The sequence below is a fragment of the Poecile atricapillus genome, chromosome 1, assembly GCF_030490865.1.
Source record: "Poecile atricapillus isolate bPoeAtr1 chromosome 1, bPoeAtr1.hap1, whole genome shotgun sequence".
Classification (NCBI taxonomy): domain Eukaryota; kingdom Metazoa; phylum Chordata; class Aves; order Passeriformes; family Paridae; genus Poecile; species Poecile atricapillus.
In genome coordinates, this window is record NC_081249.1 from 157,820,331 (window position 1) to 157,842,386 (window position 22,056).

General features: G+C 36.9%; 1 protein-coding gene across 5 annotated transcripts in view; it reads left to right on the forward strand.

Moving 5' to 3' along the window:
• Positions 1-22,056, forward strand: part of MIA2 (MIA SH3 domain ER export factor 2) — a 36,425-nt gene continuing 14,369 nt past the window's right edge. For 2 of the 5 annotated variants that reach the window (XM_058829669.1, XM_058829671.1), the window contains exons 1-17: positions 1-282; positions 1,748-1,881; positions 3,160-3,246; positions 3,563-4,697; positions 7,773-7,988; positions 8,167-8,267; positions 11,130-11,261; positions 13,701-13,722; positions 13,837-13,925; positions 14,320-14,391; positions 15,072-15,182; positions 15,499-15,570; positions 15,983-16,087; positions 19,702-19,824; positions 20,383-20,506; positions 21,349-21,395; positions 21,583-21,673. In XM_058829669.1, coding sequence (XP_058685652.1) covers positions 168-282; positions 1,748-1,881; positions 3,160-3,246; positions 3,563-4,697; positions 7,773-7,988; positions 8,167-8,267; positions 11,130-11,261; positions 13,701-13,722; positions 13,837-13,925; positions 14,320-14,391; positions 15,072-15,182; positions 15,499-15,570; positions 15,983-16,087; positions 19,702-19,824; positions 20,383-20,506; positions 21,349-21,395; positions 21,583-21,673 — 2,776 coding nt within the window. In that variant the 5' untranslated portion in view covers positions 1-167. Of the gene's footprint in view, positions 283-1,747; positions 1,882-3,159; positions 3,247-3,562; positions 4,698-7,772; positions 7,989-8,166; positions 8,268-9,515; positions 9,674-9,976; positions 10,124-11,129; positions 11,262-13,700; positions 13,723-13,836; positions 13,926-14,319; positions 14,392-15,071; positions 15,183-15,498; positions 15,571-15,982; positions 16,088-19,701; positions 19,825-20,382; positions 20,507-21,348; positions 21,396-21,582; positions 21,674-22,056 lie in introns of those variants that run through there. The other 3 variants (XM_058829672.1, XM_058829673.1, XM_058829674.1) reach the window with 3 other exon arrangements.

Here is a 22,056-nt window from a genome sequence, read left to right on the forward strand (position 1 = left end):
TAGCAGGTTAGCAGAGTGTACTTCTGTTTAAGCAGATCAGAGAAGGAAAACAGGATTGAAAGTTTACTTGCAATGTTTTGTTAGGCTAAGAAAAATGTAAAATATTCTTGCTAACTGCACATCAATGCAATTTCCACAGTTTCAGTGCAATCTGGATTTAATCTAAAATGTCAAGGATCTTAGACCAGAGAATTCTGTTGTTAGTAATTTCATTTTCAGCAAGTGTGCAAAGTACAAAGGTACTTTCAGAATGGAAGAAGTGTGGTGATCCGGAATGTGAGAGTAAGTAAAAATTTTTTTCAGAGTCTGTGGTGTATATGCAGCTATTAGGAATCATAATGTCAAAATTAGCAATGAAATAGATTGAAAATGAGTAGCCACAGCAAATGTTTGTTGCTAATATACTAAGTTTAAGAGCAATAGGCTTAAACTTTTAAAACAAAAAGAGAAAAAAAAGACTCGCTGGATTGTTGTGTAAGGTTATACAGACCAAAGTTCAGTAAAAATACTTTTGAATAGCTAGATTTTCTCAGGTGTTCCCAAAATGAACAGCTTTAAAGTGTTTTTTACTCATTCTTTACAGGTACAAAATAAAATAAACCCAATATAAATACAATTAAATCGTAGGTTTTAAACTGAAAAGGAAGACCTTTTATCATGTGTTTATAGTACATTCATAGCCCATTCTGCAGAACTCTTGGGGTTTTTTTCTACTGTAAGTGAACGGGGATTTCTTTTGTAGTCCTTCTTACAAAACACTCTTAATATTTCCTCTTATTTTTTCTTCTTTAACATGAAGTAAGTGCTGTAACTAGTTATGTGGTTCTCAAAGAGTAAATAACTCTGCAGGAGGCAGAGCCACTCAATCACAAGTGGGCAAATAATGTCCTGTTTATTATCCACCGGTTACCATTGTGAAACCTGTCATAATCATAGTTGAAGCTGTTTCTAAGCTGTTTCCATTGCTTTGGCAGACTTAAGTGTTGTATTTTCAATGTATTTTCAATCTTCCACTTCCCCTGAAGTGGAAGAGACCTTAGATTTCCTCTGATGATGGATTTCTATTTTCTTGTGGAGCCATACCAACTTCAGTAGGTTCTGGATGTTCATAGACATCTATCTTCGTGGAACAGCATGAGAAATGGGCTCTGAACTTATTAGAGCACATCAGTAGTGGTTTCTGTGGGGAGGCAGGGGTGGAGACAAAGAAAACTTCAAATAATTCAAACTGAATTGGAAACTTTAATTTTAACAATGTGTTTAAGGTTTATATTCCTAAATTTTCTATATTTTCAGCATAAGATAAATGTATTCAAAATAGAGGACAAAATCCCTGAAATAATTACTAGATTTAAGTTAGAATTTCTAAAATATAAAATTATAAATATCCCTGGGAAATACTTTTTAGCTGTTTAGATCTACTTTAGTAATTGAATTTGTTAATCCTGCATACATCCTTTCAATTTAAGCATTGAAACCTTGGCTAAACAAGCACTGGAAAATGTCCATATATGACAAGAACTTTTCCCCTTGTCTGCAGTACATAGGAAAGAAAACAAGACAGGGTTGCTTTTTAAAATTGATTTCCATTTGATGATATAAATGAATTAGTATCTTAACAAAGCACATACATTGAAATGTTTGCTACTGCCATTCATCAATATTTGATATATGTCAGATTTCAGTAACCTGACTTCAGACAAAATGGATGCTGTATTTGTTTATTTCTTTCCACATATTATTCCAGAGGCAATGAGCCGAGTTCAAGCCACTACCGACTACTTAGGGCCTGATTGCCGGTATCTTAACTTCAAAACAGGGGAGGAGATCATTGTGTACTCCAAACTTTCCAGGGAAAATGAAAACTTGTGGACAGGAAGTGTAAGTACTTCAACCCAAAGGACTTTCCTCATAAATATTTTAGATACAGTAATTGCATAACGACCACAGTCTACTTGTTTCTAAGGATCTTCTCTCTTTTGGAATATTAACCAGTCATGGATCAATACAGTATTTGGGAGATGGGTCACTGTTACTATCTTTATGTAGAAAGAGAAAATCAAATCTTGGCAAAGATCACTCATAGAGAAACAAAGTCAGGATCAGAATACAAGTTTTCTGTTTCCTTCCTCTTATCATTTGGCTGTAATGATTTAATCTGGTTCCCTTGAAAACACTCATTACCTACCAGGTCAGGTTCCTACCTACAGATCTGTGGATAAGACATCCAGTACTGGGACCTGACTTCACAGTTCAGTGCTTAAGGAAAGCTCCCAGAGAAGTTATCATGCATACTTAATGACTCAGAACAAGTGCCAACAAAGTTAGAACAGTCATTTAAGAAGGAATGGATGTATTGATCCAAATCAAGTTTTACTGCTAGTAAAACTGTGTGAGTGCTTCAAAACAACAAGACATTAGTACATTTCTTGGGTGTTTATTTTTTTTCTGTAAATAGTCTGTCCCATTTATTGTGTAACAATGAAATTCTGTTTTCCTTTTTTTTTTTTTTCATCCAAGAGTATCTTTGCAAGTACCTAACTATTCCTTGCTTTCTAAGATGGATCCCTCCATTAAAGGCTACCTGTAATGGTTTGATGTAAAGACAACAGTGGTTTCTTGGACAGAGGGACTTGATTCTTTTGGGCTCTACCATTAACTTATTTTCTGCAGTGTTTCCATCTTCACTGTAATTTTCTCTTGAGCTGCAGCTAGTCTCATATCTGAATTTCACATCCTACTTTTCTTGTAATTTAATATGGTCATTGGTTATTAAGGCATGACATTTTTCCCGTTTGAGACAATGGGAAATTTGCAGCCAATTTTAGTAGGAGCTGCTTGCGACCATTAATGCACACAGTACTGTCTTCAGCTGAAGCACTTTAAAGGCTACTGCTTTGGTACCACACAAACTCATGTTCATAAAAATAATACAGAATATACTAGTATAGAGTAATATACTTTTCCTTGCTTTCTGAAATGGCAAGGGGAACACTTCTGTGAAGGAAAAATAAACCAACCTTTTGTCAAAACAGAATTAAGGAGATAGAGGGCTGTTCTATAAACTTGTTCATCCATACTTTTCCAGCACATATGCAAGTACCTAATATATATATCACTGGAGTTTAAATGCTCTTATTAGTTTTATATCTTTTACAGAAAGGAAAGGATTTTGGATATTTCCCAAGAGATGCTGTGAAGGTTGAGGAAGTTTTAATTGAAAAAGAAGTTGAAGTGCTCACTAAGGTAAACCAACATTACCAGATTTTCCAATGTCATTTACAACAATTGAAAATCTAATATCCAGTTAGAAATTCAGCTGTTGATGGATATTTTATTTCAGATTATTCAAAATGCCTTTTTATAATTGTTCCATTTGTGTGTTTATTGTTCTCTTATTTCTGTATAATAAAAGATATAGAACCTTTAGAAATAATGTAATTAATTATAGTTCTTTGTATAAAGTTATAACAGAAAGAACGATGATATATTTTCCTGTGCTAAACGGTGATATAGAAAATTACACATTAGAACATTTTAAAAGTTAATATTATTCTTTTAGGAAACTGATTTCCTTTGTCTTCATGAAGATAAGTACACTGTTGAAAATGAAGATAATGCATTATATGATCACAACAAAGAAAGTGAATATTCATTGTCTGATGCAGAATCAAAGCCCCATGAAAATGAACTCTTAAAATATATAAGAGACCCCATACAAAATGAAGAAAGAACTGAATCAGTTTCTGAAAATGACTCAGAGGAATCTCACATTCAGGAGTCTGTAAACAAAAAGTTGGTTAGAAAAGATGATATGCAAGAGCCACAAATGCAAAACAGTCTCCCAACAGAACCTGTTCAAACTCAGTCGAGTTGGATTTCAGGATGGTTCACCACAGAAAGTGAAAATTATGAAGAGCCCTTAAAAGTTGTTACCGAATCTTCAGAAACAAATAAATACCAAGGCAGAAAAACAGAGGTAGCAGCTGAAAATGATTTACAGCAGCCAAAGGATAAAGAGGAACAAGAACCCCCTGCATCTGGCTGGTTTCAAGGTGGACTGACAAGCTTTCTGTATTTTGGTGAAGAAAATGATGTTCATTTGGCATTAGAAAAAAATGATCCACAAAATGATGATGTCTCTGGTGTGCCTGAGCATTCTAGTACTGAACAGGGAGCAACAGTCACTGAGGCATTGTCAGAAGAAATTAGTGGAAGCCAAGAATCCGAATCAAATTGGTTTAATTTGGGTTTAAGTGATGTTCTTAATTTTGGCCATGCTGAGGAAGTTACAACTTCTACAAAGGACCAGAGAAGCAAAGAAACAATGGATCAAGCAAATAAGAATGATGAAGAGCAGACTTTAGACCAGAAAGGATTACATACGGACAAAGAATCAAAGGAAACAGTTAATGCGCTGACAGATGAAGAAGATGAGAATGATGCACAAGAAATAACAGATTCAGACAGTAATAGGGCAAATCCTGGGGAGATACCAGCAAGTGCACATGCTTTTAATGACACCAAAAACACCTCAAGTAGCACAGAATCTTCTTTTGATATACTAACATGTGACAAAGAGAAGCCAATTGAACCATACAGTTCAGAAGAAGACTTGGTATCAGAAAGCCAACTGCTGAGAAACAATGAAGCTGAAAAGAAAAATCAGGAGACAGAACACAGACGTGGCCAATCAGGTTGGTATACAAATGTCTATAATAGCTTTATTAATTATAATATGGACAAACATGATAATCAACAGGAACATAAATCAATTGCATCAAATTTCTTTTTCTCATGACCCCCTCTGAATTGTGATTCCTCAGACATAAAAAATACAGGAGAAAAGCCTGAAATATCTGAAGAATAAAGCCATTGCTTCTCTTTTAGTCATTCTGCAGACATAGTAAAGTTTCCGAGTTCAACAACCAAAGAAGGACAAATGCAGCTTTATGGGGAACTACCAGGAACTGCAAATAATCATCTGGGCGTCAAGAAGACCTCAAGTGACAGTGGAACTGAGTCTTAGTCTGGAAACACCCAAGAAAGACAAAGTATTCAAAGGTTATGGTGCAGAAAAAAAATTTAGCATCCAAAAGCCATTTCTAAATGGATAGTACTACAAAAGATTAAACTCACAAATCAGAGAATAAAAGTATCTCACAGGGTTTTTATGAAAACAACATCAAATATTTCAGTCAGGACATTTTTAATGATGAACATCATCAGAAATCTGGGGAGTCCCAAGAACTGACTCCAGACGAGCCTTTCTCTCCTCACCTCTCGTTGAGTGGCCTCAGTTTAACAGGTACCAAAACTTCCAAAGAAACTGACCATTTGGAAGAATATGGAGTTTCAGAATGGAAAGTAAAAACTTCTAGCTGAGAAGAACTAAGCTTCCATAATAAAGAAAGACCTTGGTAAACCTTGATAAAATACCACAGGGAGAAGAAACTGAAGGCACTTCAAGTCAGAAGGTTAAACATAGTGTATCACGTAACAGTAATGCAAATGAATCCAAAGAGAATGATCTTTCCTCATCAGCTGGCAGTGCAAAGTAACAAACAGGGCAGCAGAGAAAACACTGCAACAAAATCTATCAAATGAGAAGATTGGACAACTCTTGATGGTTTTGCTTATAGCTTGGCAAAGAGAAGCAATAAACTGAAAAAATTCCTATAAATGTGCAACATCACCAGGAAGGTGGAAGAGTACTAAAATGGGAAGATTCATGTTCCCAGCATCAATTTCTGGTACCAGAGAGTGGACAGTCTTAATCTAGATCTCAGAAAGAAATATAAAAATCACCTGTGATATAGTAAAACCAAATACTAATCTGCATCCTCAGATTTAGGCCTCTCAATTCAAACTACCATGACAGTGCAAGATACAAAAGCATAGAAAATTAAACTGAGTTTTGAAAGGCATACTACTTCAAAAGACAAAATAATATCAGTGTTCAGCTGAATTAATGTCCAAAAAATATTTATAAAGAAAATCTATTAAGAATAAAAGCAACAGTCATGTGATATAAATCTGACCAAGTATAAAATTTTACCCTTGGAGCTCTCTAAAATAGAAGACATTGGCAACCTGGTTGCTCATAAACCTGGCTGATAGTGTAGATGTTGAAAAAGAATATACCATTGTAACTGAAAGGAAGAATAATGCTGAACAAAAAATTGCTGCTACTAAAATTAGTTAGGAGAAGAAAAAAAGAAAGATTCTGAAAATTAGAGTCAAAATCCAGAAATACAAATAACAGCAATTATATTCTAACAAAAAATATTTCAGCAGTATTTTTACCAGACCATCAGGGTTCTTTGCAAATATATTTAGTAAAACTAACAATTAATTCTGTCAAAACAAGCCTAAACATATGTTCAGTCAAAAAACTCACACGAAAATAGAAGTGACATTAGGACTAGTACACTTGAATACTGCACAGAAGAATGAGACAAACTTGAAAGGAATCTGAACAATGTAAGATACTATTAAATATAGCAAAGGTGCAGAAAAAAACAAAACCAGGAAAATATTGTATGGTAAACAGATTTACCAAACCCATTAATTACATTTCAACAACTTTATTTCAATTAAAACAAGTTGTTAAGCAACCCTTAGAGTATCTCTGTGATGGAAGCAAACTGCTGCAGCAGCATCAGCAATTTGAAAGATTCACTGTGAAATCACAGCTTACTCAACTAAAGATAATGCTATGTGGAGGGAACAGGTCATTGTATCTGCACAAAAGGGGCACAATTTGGACACTGAGCAGGGAAAATATACAGAAAAAAGGAATGTTCTTCTAGAGCTGCCAGAGCTTTTGTCTGCAATAACAATTAAGTGTGCTGCCCAAACTGCAGCTAAAGTTACTAGAGCAAGGTTTCACTAACAGAGATTTAGCAAGAACAAAATATCCTTTGTTTGCAGAAATAAACCTTACAACAGATACAACACCATCTCCTTCTGGTGATTTAAAATGAGGAGGCAGTGAGTCTAACTCATACCAGTTAATGACTGATTTATGATATTTCAGGGATCTGATAATACAATTTGAGTTAATATAATGGTAACAGCTTAAGAGCAAATTACTCCTCTTGAACTACTGGACTACTTCTGATGTGTATCTTTGGCCAGTACTGTCTTGAAGCATATGATTAAATGAAATAATTTGTAACTTTTTTTCTTTGTGGGTAAGCTCAGTGCAGGTTCTTTTGCAAGCATTTTGCAAGTATTTCATTGGCTTCAGGCAATTGACTCCAAGTCCCTAAAACTGAAGCAGCCAGGTGCTGTCAGCCATACTTCTGCATGAACATGCCTGTGGTTTCTTGTATTTTGCAGGGAAGCTTGATATCTTGTGGGAATTTGTTAATCTTTAATCCTACATGGCATTTTTAACTGTTCTCCCTCTAAAGATTACCTCACTTGTATTTGGATGTAAGAAAGAGACGTACTAATCCTGACCAGGGAATCTACAAACTAACTATCAAAACCAAACATATTTTTTCCTGAACACTGATTTTTAATTATTATACTACAATGTAAGTTTTGCTTAAAGCTCGGTCCTTCAAATTCTGAGATCATTATTTGTATGTTGTTTTTTAAATCATAAATTTGTAGCACATTTACTCTAATTTTATACTCTAGTGTTGAGCTTTGAGGAAAATAAAAATTAAAAAAAAATAAAATCTCTGTAGAGGTTAATATCTTATAGGAGTAAGTTGAATCCTCCAAAAATAACCATTATTTCCCCTCACAATTATGTGCAGGAGTAGGCAGAAGAAAGCTACTAGAAGAAACACCAGAGAAGGAGCATGAAATGTATGTAGCTGTAGACAGTGAACATAACAGTGACCAAGATTCAAAAGCAACAGCCATTGCTTCAGTAAATTCTGAAACAAAAACGGACAGTTCAGGAACTGACTCAGAAGTTGATGTCAAAAATTCTTTCTCTGATGCCATCCAGAACTATGTTCCAAGTAATGGTAAGTGCTAAGTTTTTTAATTTTAAGGAAAATAAATTTGTAATCTTAAGAAAAAAAAAAAAGCAAAACAAAAAACAACAAAACCAGCTGGAATTATATGAAGTTGACATCTTGTAATGTATTGAAGTTGACAATAGTAATGTAAAACCTCTTTTTTTATTCCTTATGATCAAACCAGAAGGAGGCTGGATATATCAGATACTTCTGTGCTTGAATGATCTTGAGATCAGAGAAACAATAAAATCTGCATCGTCAGCAGTGAAGATTATCATCAAATCGGTAAGAATTCTTTCTGTGATATAACATTGACATTAATGCAAATTTAAGCCAGCTACAAGTTATGTACTGCAATGAAACTCCTAAAAAAACCAAAAACAAACAAACAAACAAACAAAAAAAAAAACAGAGAGAGAGAGAGAGAGAGAGAGAGAAAATCCTTTTAAATAAACCCTCTGCAGTTCCCTGCATTCCGGGTTATCTGATGCCAAATGAGACAGAACACAAGAAAATTTTTAGGTCAGCTGCTCATCATCTGCCTCTTTGCAGTGCAGAATCTGATGAATTTAGGATGTGAGGATCTGGAGTTTTGTTTTGTGGGTTTTTTTAACAGTCAGGAAACACCTGTGTGGTGATTTTAAATTTTTGTTTGTTTTTTTTCTTTATTTTTAATTTTAAAATGAAATTAATACCTCCCTCTAGTTCTCAGAACAGTACTCATTAAATTTGCTTGGACTTAAAAAACTTGGGTTATGATGAGTAAAATAACCAGACAAATTCCCTTGTTTTTAAAGAGATTGACAAATCCTCCCCTCGTTCGTAATTGCCTTAAATAAACTTTTCTAAGCAAATATATAAAATAGAAAATGGGATTATTATTGTTGTGGGGGTTTCTTAAATATGAAAATGTAGTGCAGAGTGAAGGTCAACCTTAAGGGGCACAACCGCACAAGAAACACGCTGCCAGAGCAGCGTGAGAAGAGGTAGATGTTGCTGCACTGTCTCCTCTAAATAAAAGAGTAGTGGCAGGTAAAGTGCCATATGGTACACTTCACTTCGGTGCTTTGGTTGAGCTTTGTTTAGATTGGGTAATTGAAGTTTAAGAACCACATAAATTTATTCCTGATTTCCAGTGTACGTATATAGAATACGGAGAAATTGTAGTTTAGGAAGACGAAAACTGAGGGGCTTTGTCCGTCGTGACCGCCTGCAACCCACTGACAGCTCACTGCTACGGCCAAACTCGTTCTTGTCCTGTTTGATACAGCTAAAAAAGGCACTTCCACCTATCTTGGTCCCTCAGGTGCTTTGCAGGCAAGTCACTCACCTTGCGCTGTGAAAAGTCGTTAGCACGCGTTTAAAAACCAAAACAACCAAACCAAATTTGAGTTAACCGTAGTGAATGAAAGGAAGAATCTTTTGCTATGTGGCATTCCGTCTTCCCTTCCATCTGGTATGAGCAGCCCGGCAGGATCATTTTTAGCAGAGGCACTTGTCAGAGCTCGGGCCCGCCCAGCCCTGCGCAGCCGGGACCCACCTGCGGCCGGGCCCGGCCCTCTGTGCCCCGCCGGGCCGGGACACGCGCGGCGGGCGGCCCGCTGGCAGCCAGGCCTTGCCCGGGGAGTTTGATTTCCGTGCCAGCCGCTGCCTCCCGGGCGCACATGGAGGCGGCCAGCGCCGCACGGGAGGTGAGTTTCTCTGAGCGTAACTTTAGGGAGGAACAGGAGCGGGTTCCTGGGGGTCACAGCCGTGCCGAAGGACGGGGACGGGACGGTGGGCGCACGCCGAGGGCAGCTGCCGGTCCCTCCCGCCGGCGGTGCCCGCGCCCGGGGAAGGCTGTGCCGGCGGAGGTCCGGAGCCGCGCTGGGCGGGCGGGGAGAGCCGGGCCCCGGCGGCAGCCACCTGCACCGCGCCCCCCCGTTCCCGAGGAGCAGTGGTTCTTCCGGCGCCCCCGCGCGGGCAGTGGTACGGGCCGGTTGTCAGACGGCGGGCCGGAAGGGGCGCCAGGCGCCCGCGGGAAGATGGCGGCGGGCGGGCGCGGGGGGCCCGGGGCCGGCACCGGCACGGCCGGGATGTGGCCGGGGCTGCGGGACAGCGCCCGGCGCTACTGCGGGCTGGCCGGGGAAGGGCTGCGCTGGGTGAGTGCCGGAGGGACGCGGGGCTCGGCGCAGCCCCAGCGAGGGCCGGGGTCTTGTGCAGCGCTGCTGCTGAGGGGCTCGGGCAGGGGGAGATCGAAATTAAAGCTTAACTGCCTGGTACCGTGTTTTTGATCACGGATCACATGCAGTGAATTTGAGCTGCATGGAGCATGTCGTATCTTTGAGCAAATAGATCCGTTTACAAATGAAATGTGAGTGTATCGAAGTGTTCAAAATGTGTTAAATCACTGGCGTGTTCCGTATGTTATTTTAGCATGAGGTTGGTTGAACAGGTTTTCTTACCAAACAAGTTTTCTACCAGACAATCAAGAAGTACTTACTACTGTTGATTCTTCCAGCAGTGAAACGTGTGGGACAACTCAGAGGAGAATTTTCCACAGTAAATTCTCAGTACCTAAAGAGGCCAACAGAAAGGCTGGAGAGGCGCTTTATACAAGGGCATGTAGTGATAGGATAAGGGGGAACGGCTTTAAACGAAGAGGATAAGTTTAGGTTGGATAAGAGAATGAAGTTCTTTACTGTGGGGGTGATGAGGCACTGGAGCAAGTTGTCCAGAGAAGCTGTGGATGCCCCATCTCTGGAAGTGTTCAAGGGCAGGCTGGATGGGGCTTTGGGGAAGTTTTTTTTTTGGAAAGTGTTCTTGCTAATGGCAGAGGGATTGAAACTAGATGATCTTTAACATCACTTTCAACCCAAATCATTCTGTGATTCTGTGATACTTGATAGTGTCAGAAAGGAAAGGTTTCAGAGCTTTATCTGTTGATTTTCGTATCTTGTTGGAACTTGTTGGTTTGGTTTTTTTTCCTGCACTTGGTAAATCTATCATTTAAAAATCAAATGCTTCTGTTAACCATTTTTTCAGAGTTCTGGAAAAAAAATAGATTTACAAGCCTTGGAAGTAAACAATGTCAACATGTAATGTCTATTTCTGTGGATAATATTAACCTCTTTTCCTTTAGCTGAAGCTTTTGTCTTTACTTTTCAGGCTGTGGCTTCACTGCCTGAAGATATGAGACCAGGCCCTGATCTGTATGGTTTCCCATGGGAAATAGTGATTTGTGCTGGCATTGTTGGAGCCTTGACAATTCTCTTGTTCCTGTACAGAAGTTATCAATCTGTAAGTGTTATGGTTTAACCCCAGACAGCAACCAAGCACCACACAACCACTCTCTCGCTCCCTCTGTCACGCCGGAATGAGGGAGAGAGTCAGAGGACTAAAAGCTAGAAAACTCGTGGGTTGAGATGAAGGCAGTTTAACAGGGAAAGCAAAAGTGGTGCATGCAACAAAATAAAACAGGGGATTCACTGCTTCCCATGGACAGGCAGGTGTTCAGCTGTCTCCAAGAAAGCAGGGCTCCATCACATGTAGCAGTTACTCTAGAAGACAAACTCCATCACTCCAAACAACCCCCTGCTTCCTCCTCCTTCCCCTTAGCTTTGTGTTGAGCATGATGTCAACGTGGTGCGGGTTATCCCTGTGGTCAGTTGAGGTCAGCTGTACTGTGTCCCCTCCCAGCTTTTTGTGAACCTGCAGCCTCCTTGTGGGTGAGATGGGGTGAGAAGCAGAAGAGGTCTTGACTCTGTGTGAACACTGCTCAGCAATAACTAAAACATCCATGTGTTTTCAGTGCTTTTCCGCACAAATCCAAAATATAGCCCCATACCAGCTACTGTGAAGAAAATTATCCCAGACAAAGCCAGCTCAGGAAGTGTTCAAGTTACTTGCAGAAATGTAGAGTGCATTAATAGTTTACATTGAAGTTGTTATCCTTCCTGTTCAATATATATAATGCTTCAGAGTTTTAAATCTATTGTGATTGAATTTAGAATCCCTCTAAAAGAGAAATTGAAAAGTCTATTTTGTCAAGATAATAAGTGTTTGGACGTGTTGTGAGTGACTGTTGTAAGAGGAAATGCAGTGGAACTTGCTGTAGTAAGATTGCTTTTTTCTTTTTAAGTTCTCCTCTGGACTTCCAAAGACAGCCCTTAAATTATTTTCACAGGATACAGATGTCTTTCCCAGGGTGTATTGATACATCTGTGACTGGCCTGGCCATAGCCAGAGCAGCTCAGGTCTTTCAAGGTAATTGTTGGCAAAAGCAATCCACATGGTTTCCTGTCAAGGGAGGCATTTTAAAACTGTTTGGACAGTGATGCCTGGATTGAGTTTATTGCAACACTGCAACACTGAACCAATTTAACTGTGTGCTTTTTGTGGGCACTAATCTGATGACTTTGAGAATTGCAGTACTGAAACCTTGTAATGCACAAATCAGATTATATTTTTGAGGTAATGCCTGTCTGCTTTGGAGAGTAAGTAAAGATCTGAGTAATAAAAGTTGCCTACTATAGTTTCCCATGGAAATGGGGTCAGTATCTGTAATTCAGTATTCTAAATTTCTTCCCATTTTTCGCATACTCTCCTACAGACGATGTGATTTTGGCAGTTGGTGTAATGGTACTCATGTTTTAAGACTGGTTGCATAGCTGTTTAGTTTTTCAGATATGAGCAACTACATTTTTAGGGTTTTAACATCGGCTAACTTTGTCTGTAAGGGGATCTGTGTTTGTGTAAGTTCATGTAACTATAATTTGGTCATGCCTTGTGTTCTCAAGAGGCATCCCTCCAGGTGATACAAAAGGCATGTGAACTGAAATCATGCAAGCAGCTAACCTGGTACTGTTTTCCTCCTGCACATGTCACTTAAGCCATGAGATATTACAGAAGCTATTGATAGCTTTTTCAGTCATGCATACTTAGAACTGGACTGACTGCACCTTGAAGAATTGATGGTTACTAAAAAGTAATGGAGTAACTAAACATCCATTGGGGATGATAGGATAAAAGTATAATAACAACTTTCTTACCTGTTTTTCATCATTTGAACTTCTTGGCTTTAGATGAGGAGGAAACAGGGAAGAACTGAGCGGCCCATTGTTACGTTAGGCACATGACCCAGGCCCAGCCATGAGAGAAATGCTGTGTTGTAACAGTTTTGTGGGTTCAGCCAAGTTCTGCATCTCTCATACAGGCTATAGTGTGTTAGATTTTGATTCTAGGGCACTAGACCCCATGTGGCAGCTGCTCCCTTGGCACTTGAAGGATGCCCATCAGGTAGTACCTTACTGCAGCTTTAACTGTTGTGTGTTGTAATGTATGGGAGATCTTTCCCAATAGGAAATCTGAGCTCATGTGTGGAGCTTCCCCCTCCCTTCCCTTTCCTACTCTTCTGTGTGTGTCCACTACAGGGCTTTGTGTAGGCAGTTGTGGTTATGTGATGAATACGCAGAGGTGTGTTATTAAAGGGATGCAGGTGAAAACTAATCTTCTTTGCCCTCCTTGGTCTGATAAGAGTGGGAGAAGGGCAAACAGACATGCAGAGGGGATGAGCAGAGGACATGATTACTTGTTTTTAACAGAAGCCTGTATTTATATTCCTTTTTTAAGTTCCATGCTTAAACTTGGCATGGAATCGCAGCTTAAAAGATTCGTTTTCAGATACTGTGTGAGAGTAATTGATCAGACATTTTCAGTATTTATTCTCTTATTTTTCAGGTTAGAAGTCGACTTTATGTAGGTAAGCTTATTTTTGATACTTCATTTTTCATATTTCTTCGGAGTATGGCTTTATTCTTTTTTTCACCTTTTATTACTTGGATGATGCAACATTTGCTTGTGTTTCACTTTTTAGGAAGGGAAAAACAGCTTGCCAATAAAATTACAGAACTTGTTGAAGAAAAATGCAAAATTCTTCAAAAACTCAGCCTATGCAAAAAAGAGGTAATGGTCCTTATTTATTGCTTTCATGTGTCATAGAAATGGATTCAATCAAGTGAAGTACTAACTTTTCTGGAAGTAAGATGTTTTAAAGCTTTCAAAGGGATTCTTCAAATGCTTTTTTCTGTCAGTGCCTTTAAGAGCAATTAAGGTGTTAGCAAGTTCTGCCTTTAAACTCTCAATACAATATATTTCACTGGAAGCAACTTCAGAATTTTTTGTTTGTTTGTTTTGGTTTACATCTCTGGGATGGTCTAGTAGGGGTAAGGCTTTCCTGATTTCCAGCAAGGTGCATTTGTGAATATTTGGGTAATGTCTATGTCTATGTTTTGCAAATTAATGCTAGTATTTAATCAATTATTTACCCATAGTCTGACATAAAGTAATTCCTTTTCAGTTTGAAGATTTACAGTTGTCTCTGAAGGATGGTAACACTATGAAAGAATCAACAGACGCATCTTTTTTTGAGGTAAAAAGATTAATGGAAATTGTTATTTCTACGATATAAAGCAGTATTTTAGGAAAATGTGGCCCATATTAAAAAAATACCCAAACAAACTAAATAAAAACAACAGCAAAAAAAGTCAGACAAAGTCAAAGACTCCGACTCCATTATTTATATTGGGTTACTGAAAGTGACTTAAAATCAAAGCATTTAAATTAAGAGAAGCCTTTTTTTGACAATTGCATTTAGGATGAGTGATACCAGGACAAATGGCATATTGGCCAGTATTTAATTTTAAGAAGTAAATTGTTCCCATTTCTAGGAGAGAGGGTAGTGCATGAAACATTTTTTTTCTCACATCTGATCAAAGTAAAATACTTTCCATGGGCCACAGGTGCATAGTTTTAAAGAAAAATTACCACTACATTGTTTACATCCCCCAAACTTAGAATATATTTATGAAAGACTTCTGCATAAGTGACTCAAATACCTAATGAGCTCTATAAAATTATTGTTATAAAAAGCAAGCAGGTTTATTTCATTTTGCACCTCAGATCCTATAGAGCTAATTCTTACAGCTTTGTTTATGCAGGATAGAGTATTTGGATGAAAAATACTTTGCTGACATATTTAAAATATACTTGTTGTCTTCATATGTAATTAATATCAAATGTTTTATTAACTCACAAACCAACTTGATTTAGGAAATGCATGAAAAACTGAACAAATCAAATGTGAAACTCAGCGAAGAAATAGAGAATCTAGAAAAAGAACTGGAAGAAGAAAAATCTAAGCAGTTGGAAAATGATACCTTGGTAAGAATAAATAGAATCCCATCTCTGTTTCTGTTCATTTAAAAAAAAAATTCTCACAGAAAAAAATCTCTTCAGAGAAGAGAAACTATTTTCTTTGTCTGTTCTGAGATAAAAACTACGTTTTTCATTCTGTCTTCTCTGTAACATTAGAAAAATTATAAAGGAAAATATTCAAAAGAAGAATGTTTTTACACACACTTTTACTGATTCAGCAGTAGAACTTTCTCAGTTTGAAAATAAAAATTATTTTACTAATTGCCTAGACACTGTCAGTCAAATATGTGAAAAAAGCTGTATGACAACAAATAATTTTCAGGTGGCTGAAATTCAGGAGAAAGTGGAGTCTTTAGAGAATGAAGAAAAATCTATCCAGTCACAAATTGATGAGGTATGTCTAACCTTTATAGTTTCTGTTTTCAAATCTTTGCAATATCTCTATTCCCCATGTAGTTACTGTTTTAATTTTTTCTTCTCTTAAGGGTGCAGAGATCATACGCTGTGTAAACCAAGACTTTGTAAGGCTTAGTACTTTGGTGTGGCTTGATTGAACAGCTTTTAATTTCATATAGTGATTGGCATTTATTGAGAAGTAGTTGTCTTTTCTTTGCTTTCTTACTCCTCAATGATATATAGTATTGCAAAACTACAGTCAGCAAAAGCTGTTGAAATTGTAGAGAAAATGTGAGAATATGTATGTAGCACAGGCAGAAAACCTAAGGCAAGTCCAGTAGTAACCATCATGACCCCACCTGTATCTTCACCAATACCATTGAAACAACACGCTTTTTAATTTCGCTTAGGCCAAGTCCACCCTAAAAGTCTATCAGATTAATACTGAGAGACTCAAGACATCTGTTCAGGATGCAGTAGATGAAAACAGCCATCTCCAGGAAAGTGAGAAACAGGTAGGTTCTTCCTAGTTATCTTTAGAAATATTATGTTTTCCTATGATACTAATTAATATGATTTCTCCAAGGAGCTCATCCTCAACGAGTTTGTTAATACCTCATGTGTGTTTTAAATGGAATGAGAAAGAGAACATGTTTTTTAAAATAATTGTATGTTGGAGTAACTTTGTCTAAAATAATCCTGTTTTAAAAGAAATGCAGTAGTTACAGTTTGTGGGAAATCATGCATGGAGTTCAGTGAAAGGAAGAGCATGTGGTAATGTAAGCCTAAGAAGAGCTTTGCTGAGACCTGGAGGAAAGCAGAAATATCTGAACAAGTCCACAGCTAGGATTCTCTCCAGAAGCAGAGAGAAAATTCTTTTACTTGATCTAGAAAACCAAAGAAATTGAGGAATGGCAGAGTATTCAGAAAGCAGGTGAAAAAATGTACTCTAGTACCACTGTAGATGTATTCATTGAAAGTCAGATATGTAACAGGAACAGAAAAGACTGTTACTTCCTGAATTTTAGTTGTCTATTTTCCTCAGTGCTGTAGCCAGCTCACAAAAAACACTGAATATTTTAAAATATTTAGCATGTGCAACAGTCATCCTGTGCAATAGGTTGCTTTACAGTGAAGCTATTTCTTTTTTTCTAACAAATAGATATTTTCTATGAAGGTTTAATGTTCTGTGTAATGTTGGTTTGAGGTAGTTTGTTGTGGTTTTAATGGATATTTGCTCATTTTCCTGACTGACTGATGATCTCCCTGTTGTCTGAGGAATAACCTGATAGATATGAGCAGTGGGGAAGGAGTAGTGGGAATGGAAGTACAGGCCTACTGCTTTTTAGCAGTCTTATAAAAAGCTGGGGAGTGCTTCAGTCCTCTCTGTCAAAACATGGTGTACATCAAACTTAGTGCTTCAGGAAAAAGAAAGGGATACTGGAAATAAAATTGTTTTTGCAGGAGGAATATTTCAGTACTGCACAACTCTATTAGTAAAACTTGATCTTTTTCCCTAATTCTAGAAGGAGTTCATGTTTGTCATTTCCAAAAAAGTTGTGATTTCCACCCATTAAGAGCTGTGAGTGGAGAAGCAGTGGATTTGACTGTTACCATTGTGATACACAATTATTTTTATTAATTAATTTATTATTAAAAGTAATTAATTTTATTAATAATAAATTATATTGATTATTATAATGTGATTTGTCTTTCTTTCAAGAGTCTTTTCTATACTAATTTGTACATCCTCTTCATTTTTGTGAGGAGGAAGGGTCTGGTCTCAGTGCTTTATTTCAAATGTGACAATATTCTTATGTAATAAATTTTGAGAAGCAATACATGAAGTTTTAATAGAGAGGAATTTTCCTTTTTTACCCCCTGTGGTCATTTCTTGGGTTCGGACAGAAATAATCCAATTATTTGTATGTGGGACAAAAATCTTCATTTTCCATCCTTTATATAAAGTAAAAAAATACTACTTAGAGAAAGAGAATACTAATAAGTGCTGGAAATTGCCTATAATTCTTAGGCAATCATTTTATATCAAGGAAAACCATTATACCAAGTTAAAAAATCAGCAAAAGCAATTTCCAGGGTTTAATTGCCATGTTCCTAGATGAAAAAAAAAAATTATTTTTTCTTCAACCTGGGTATAAGTATAGCCTTAACCACATTGTTTAGGATTAATTACTACACTTTGTTGTTTACTGAGGCTTGTTGCAGTTTTTAGTAGTTTGAGAACATTTCTGCATATTGTAGTTTGCTGTGCTTATTAGTAGATAAAAAACCTAATGTTATTTGTGGCAGGACCCTGCTAAGTAAAAAAGAGAAAATTTCTGCCTTACTTACGTTTTCATTTCTGAGGTGCTTCCTAAGTGTGAGAGTTAGTTTACTATATCAGAATATCCATATCCTTCTTTTGTTTTTCTTACTTTTTTTTTAAAAGACGGAATTTCATGTATGCTCAAAAAATAACAAAGGTGTTATTTGCTCAAGGAAACTAGAGTCCTTTCTTCCTCTGTCCATTTGCGTAAATGGGTCATAATCTTCTGGCATATCATAACTTAAACTTTATAAGAGATGTGCTTTTTCAGGTTTGTGATGTGTCAGAGAGGGGATTGGGCCTTTTAGGTTGAACAAGGGAACTGTTAATGAGCTTCTATGCTTTGCTGTTTTTTTGGTTTGGTTTTTTCTTCAGGAACATTAGGAATAAATATTGCTTTAGCTCATTGCAAATCCTTGCTTTTTCTCTTTGTTGTAATTCTTACAGGTATATAAAGTCATGCAAATTTATTTTCTCTTTGGCTTTGTGAAGAAGAATCTCTTAAAAGTCATCTTTGTTGATGGCAATTAATGATAAAAATAGTCTGTGTATATCTTCTGATCCGTAATATGTCACTTGAATGATGCTGCAAATACATACATAGCTTTTACTGCTTGGAAAGTGCAATTGTGTGCCAAGGGGCAATGTGTGTTAATTCAGTTCTAGTCACATACCTTTTGCTCTGTGCCTTCTAGTTTATCTTTGATAAGTAGTGTTCAGGCTTGTTTGTCTATTTGCATGGCAGTTCTCCTGTTTAATGTCCATTTTCTGGTTTTATTTGTAGTGTAACTGCCTGTTATGTTCTCATTGCTCAATGTAGTTCTTTTCTATACATTCAGTGTTCTTAAATTGCCTATTGTGCAACTTTGGGCAATATTTTTTGACAGACTCCTAGGACAGTTTGTTTGTACTTTACCCCATGTTGTTGTAGCACTAGTTTTGTCTTAACAGAAATTTGCACCCATTCAATTTTGTTCTCACAATGTAATTAGTTAATATGTTGTAGTGGTTGTTTTTAATAGCTGATGATGAAATGTTCTAATCCCTTTATTCCTGTACAATATTTTTGTGAAATGAGATTTTACTAGGGAATATCTCTAAAATGTAACCTTGGAACCTACTTATCATTTTAGTTAAGCACGGTTAATTGCAGAGATGCATACTAGTAGGTCTTGATTATATACAGCTGTGACTATCATTAATGGGGAAGCTTTTTTAGAATAAAATTTTTAGATTACTTCAAAAAGTATGGAGGAGGAGAAATAATACAGTTTTGGAAGTTACGTGACTATAAATAACTGCCTAAAAGCTTCCTGTTTTCCCTTACTTCTCTGACCACTTTTAAGTTCAAAAGAACAGGCACCATTTCAGAAATGTGTGTGCATATTGAAGTGTGAGTGTTTTCCATGCATTCCCCAGTGTATGCCACTGTTACAGAAATTATGACTATTTTATATTCATTGCTGTTTTCACATCAAGGTTTTTTAAACTTCAGTGGAATAAGCCAAACACTTCCTATAAATGCTTTAAAATATCCTAACAACTAATTACAGTTAGTTAATTAGCTATAGCAGCTAAAGCAACTGAGCTATAACATAAATCTTAATTTTCAACTCTTCAGGTAACTTTCTTGCACTCTTATCTCTGTTAATTCTTACTGGTGGGTGAGAGATTTAAATCCCGCTTATATGTGTATGTATATCTTCTATTTGTATAGACAGTGCATGTAAGAGGCTCACTACTATTCATCCTTGAGTCTTGGTTTTGTAGACAATCACACTAATCTGGTGTGTCCTTTTTTAGCTTTTACAAGAAGCTGAAGGATGGAGCGAACGACTTAGTGAACTAAATGAACAAACAAAGATGTTTGAATCATCTAAAACAGATGTAGAGGAAGTTCTGAAAAACAAAGAGAGCCAAATCAAGGTAAATTATGACATTTAGGATTGAATCAAATTATTCAGACTGATGCTAAACATAGCGTTCCAAGAAAGCCTGACAATCTCTCCTTGTCTTAATATGCCTTACACTGTTTTGGGCTTTTGTTTGCTGTTTGTATTGTATAAAGTTTTTTTTCTGGCTAAGAGAAAAAAAGGTTGCTTAGCAGCACAGTGGAGCAGTCTGATTAAGACAGCTAAGGAAAAACTTCTAGTTCTGATAGGGTGTTGGCTTTCCCCCCTGTCCTCAGTTTGGAGTGTGAACTTGGGTGTATATTTTTGTCATTGTGTACCTTACATACACAAACCTCACTAAAAGCATGCATGCTTAGAACCATCTGAAAATTCTTCGTAAGGATGTGCCTGTTGACCTGCAAATAGATGCTTTGCTAGAAAAAGTATTATCAAACATCTAGAATCTTGTACGTGGGGCTGACCTAATCTGCTAAGGAAACTAAATAAAGGACAGAAATCTTGGAAAGTAATTGTAATGATAACTGCATTTTCATTGCTTGTATTTGTGAGGTTTCTGTGTGCTTTTTCTTAGTCACTGACACAATATATACTGAGCATGAAAGACTGGAGCTCGGCAATACGAGAAGATGGTGACGTTGAAGACAGCCACTGGGACACAGACATAAAGGGTGAAACAGAGAATGGAGAGCACTTAGGTATGGTTTGTGTAGTTTCCCTATTTAAACATTTCACAGATATTTTAGAAATACAGGCGTGACTAACTTCCAGGAAAGCTGAAAGATTAGTTTTATAGAAGTTGGATTTTTAAACCTCACCCAGTGTCATTCATGTTGGACAGTTAACTGATGCTTGGACATCTCTGGAATAGCAGCCTGTCTCCTGCTCAGCACTGTGTGGCATACAGACTGTCACAGAGCAATGTAAAGACTCAGTGGTCAGTCTCTTGCAGAATTCTGCAGTATGTACCTGTGGGACTCTGGCATTTCTAGGTGGAAATCTTGCTTTTATTTCTTCTTCAAGCTCCTCCCAGCAGTAGTACTGAGGGTCCTTAAAGCCTAATTGCTGCTTCCTTATCCTTAGAGAGATGTTAACTTGTTGCAGGCAGTGTGGGAGCACTGTCATCTAATGGGTATAGATGTATATCCCCTTAAACAGCAGCACAGAAAAGCCCGTCTTCCTCTTATTTCTTGCTGCATCTTCTTTTTGTGCTATAGGGCACATGCCCGTGAATCTTACAGTGTGTATTCAGCATCTCACTTTTTATGTGACCAGTCTGAGTCATGATTGACTGGCAAACAAAGCACTACAATATTGTATTGAAATATGAATGAAATGAAATATGAAATATGAATATGAAATTTTGGCATATCTTCTACTCACACCACTGCTTTTTTTTGCTCCTTTATCCTCCAAGTATGCTGTGCCTGTTGTGGTATTTTGGCAGTGCTCTTGTATAAAAAACAAATAATAGCAGTAAGCTTTGTCACAAACCCTTTCATGCTTTTTATATGACTTATTGTTCTATTCCTTCAAGCAGATGATGAGCAAAAACGAACTGTAAAGAAATTGATCTATGCTGCAAAGGTACGTGATTTTAAGAAACTTGTGGGTGGAAGAGAGAAAAGTAGAGGGAATATATGTAATTATTCTGGTAATACCAGTATCAGAGTTCAGCATCTTTTAATGTTTAATTACATATTTTTGCATGCAAACACTTTCTTAATCTGGTAATCATATCATATTCTCTTTTTTTTTTCAATTTTGATTTTAGCTAAATGCTTGTTTAAAAACCATGGAAGCAGAAAGAGACCAAATGTATTCAAAACTCTCTGATGAAAATAAAGCTAAAGGAGAACTTACAGGTACTTAAATCTTGTTTTGCCTTTAATAAGACACTGCTTTGGTAAAATGGTGTTACAGGCTGCAAGTTTTTTTCCAGTAAAAACTGAATTAAGTTTATATTAATAACTACTTGGTTTTTAAAATTAATGTTTCAGTTGCTTAGTTATTTTAAATACATGATTTTAGATGTAGAGCAGCCAAAGTTGCAAATTTGGTTGTACTCTGTTAGAATATTCTCTCACTATTAAGTTACAGAATCTTAAAATACAAGAGCAAAGTGATGTTAATAAATACATAATATTTCCTTTACATAATTTCTAGACATGAAACAGTGTAGTTTTAATCTAAATTTTAAAACTATCTATTAAAATGGTAGTTTAATTATAGTTAGTTTGTAATGGGT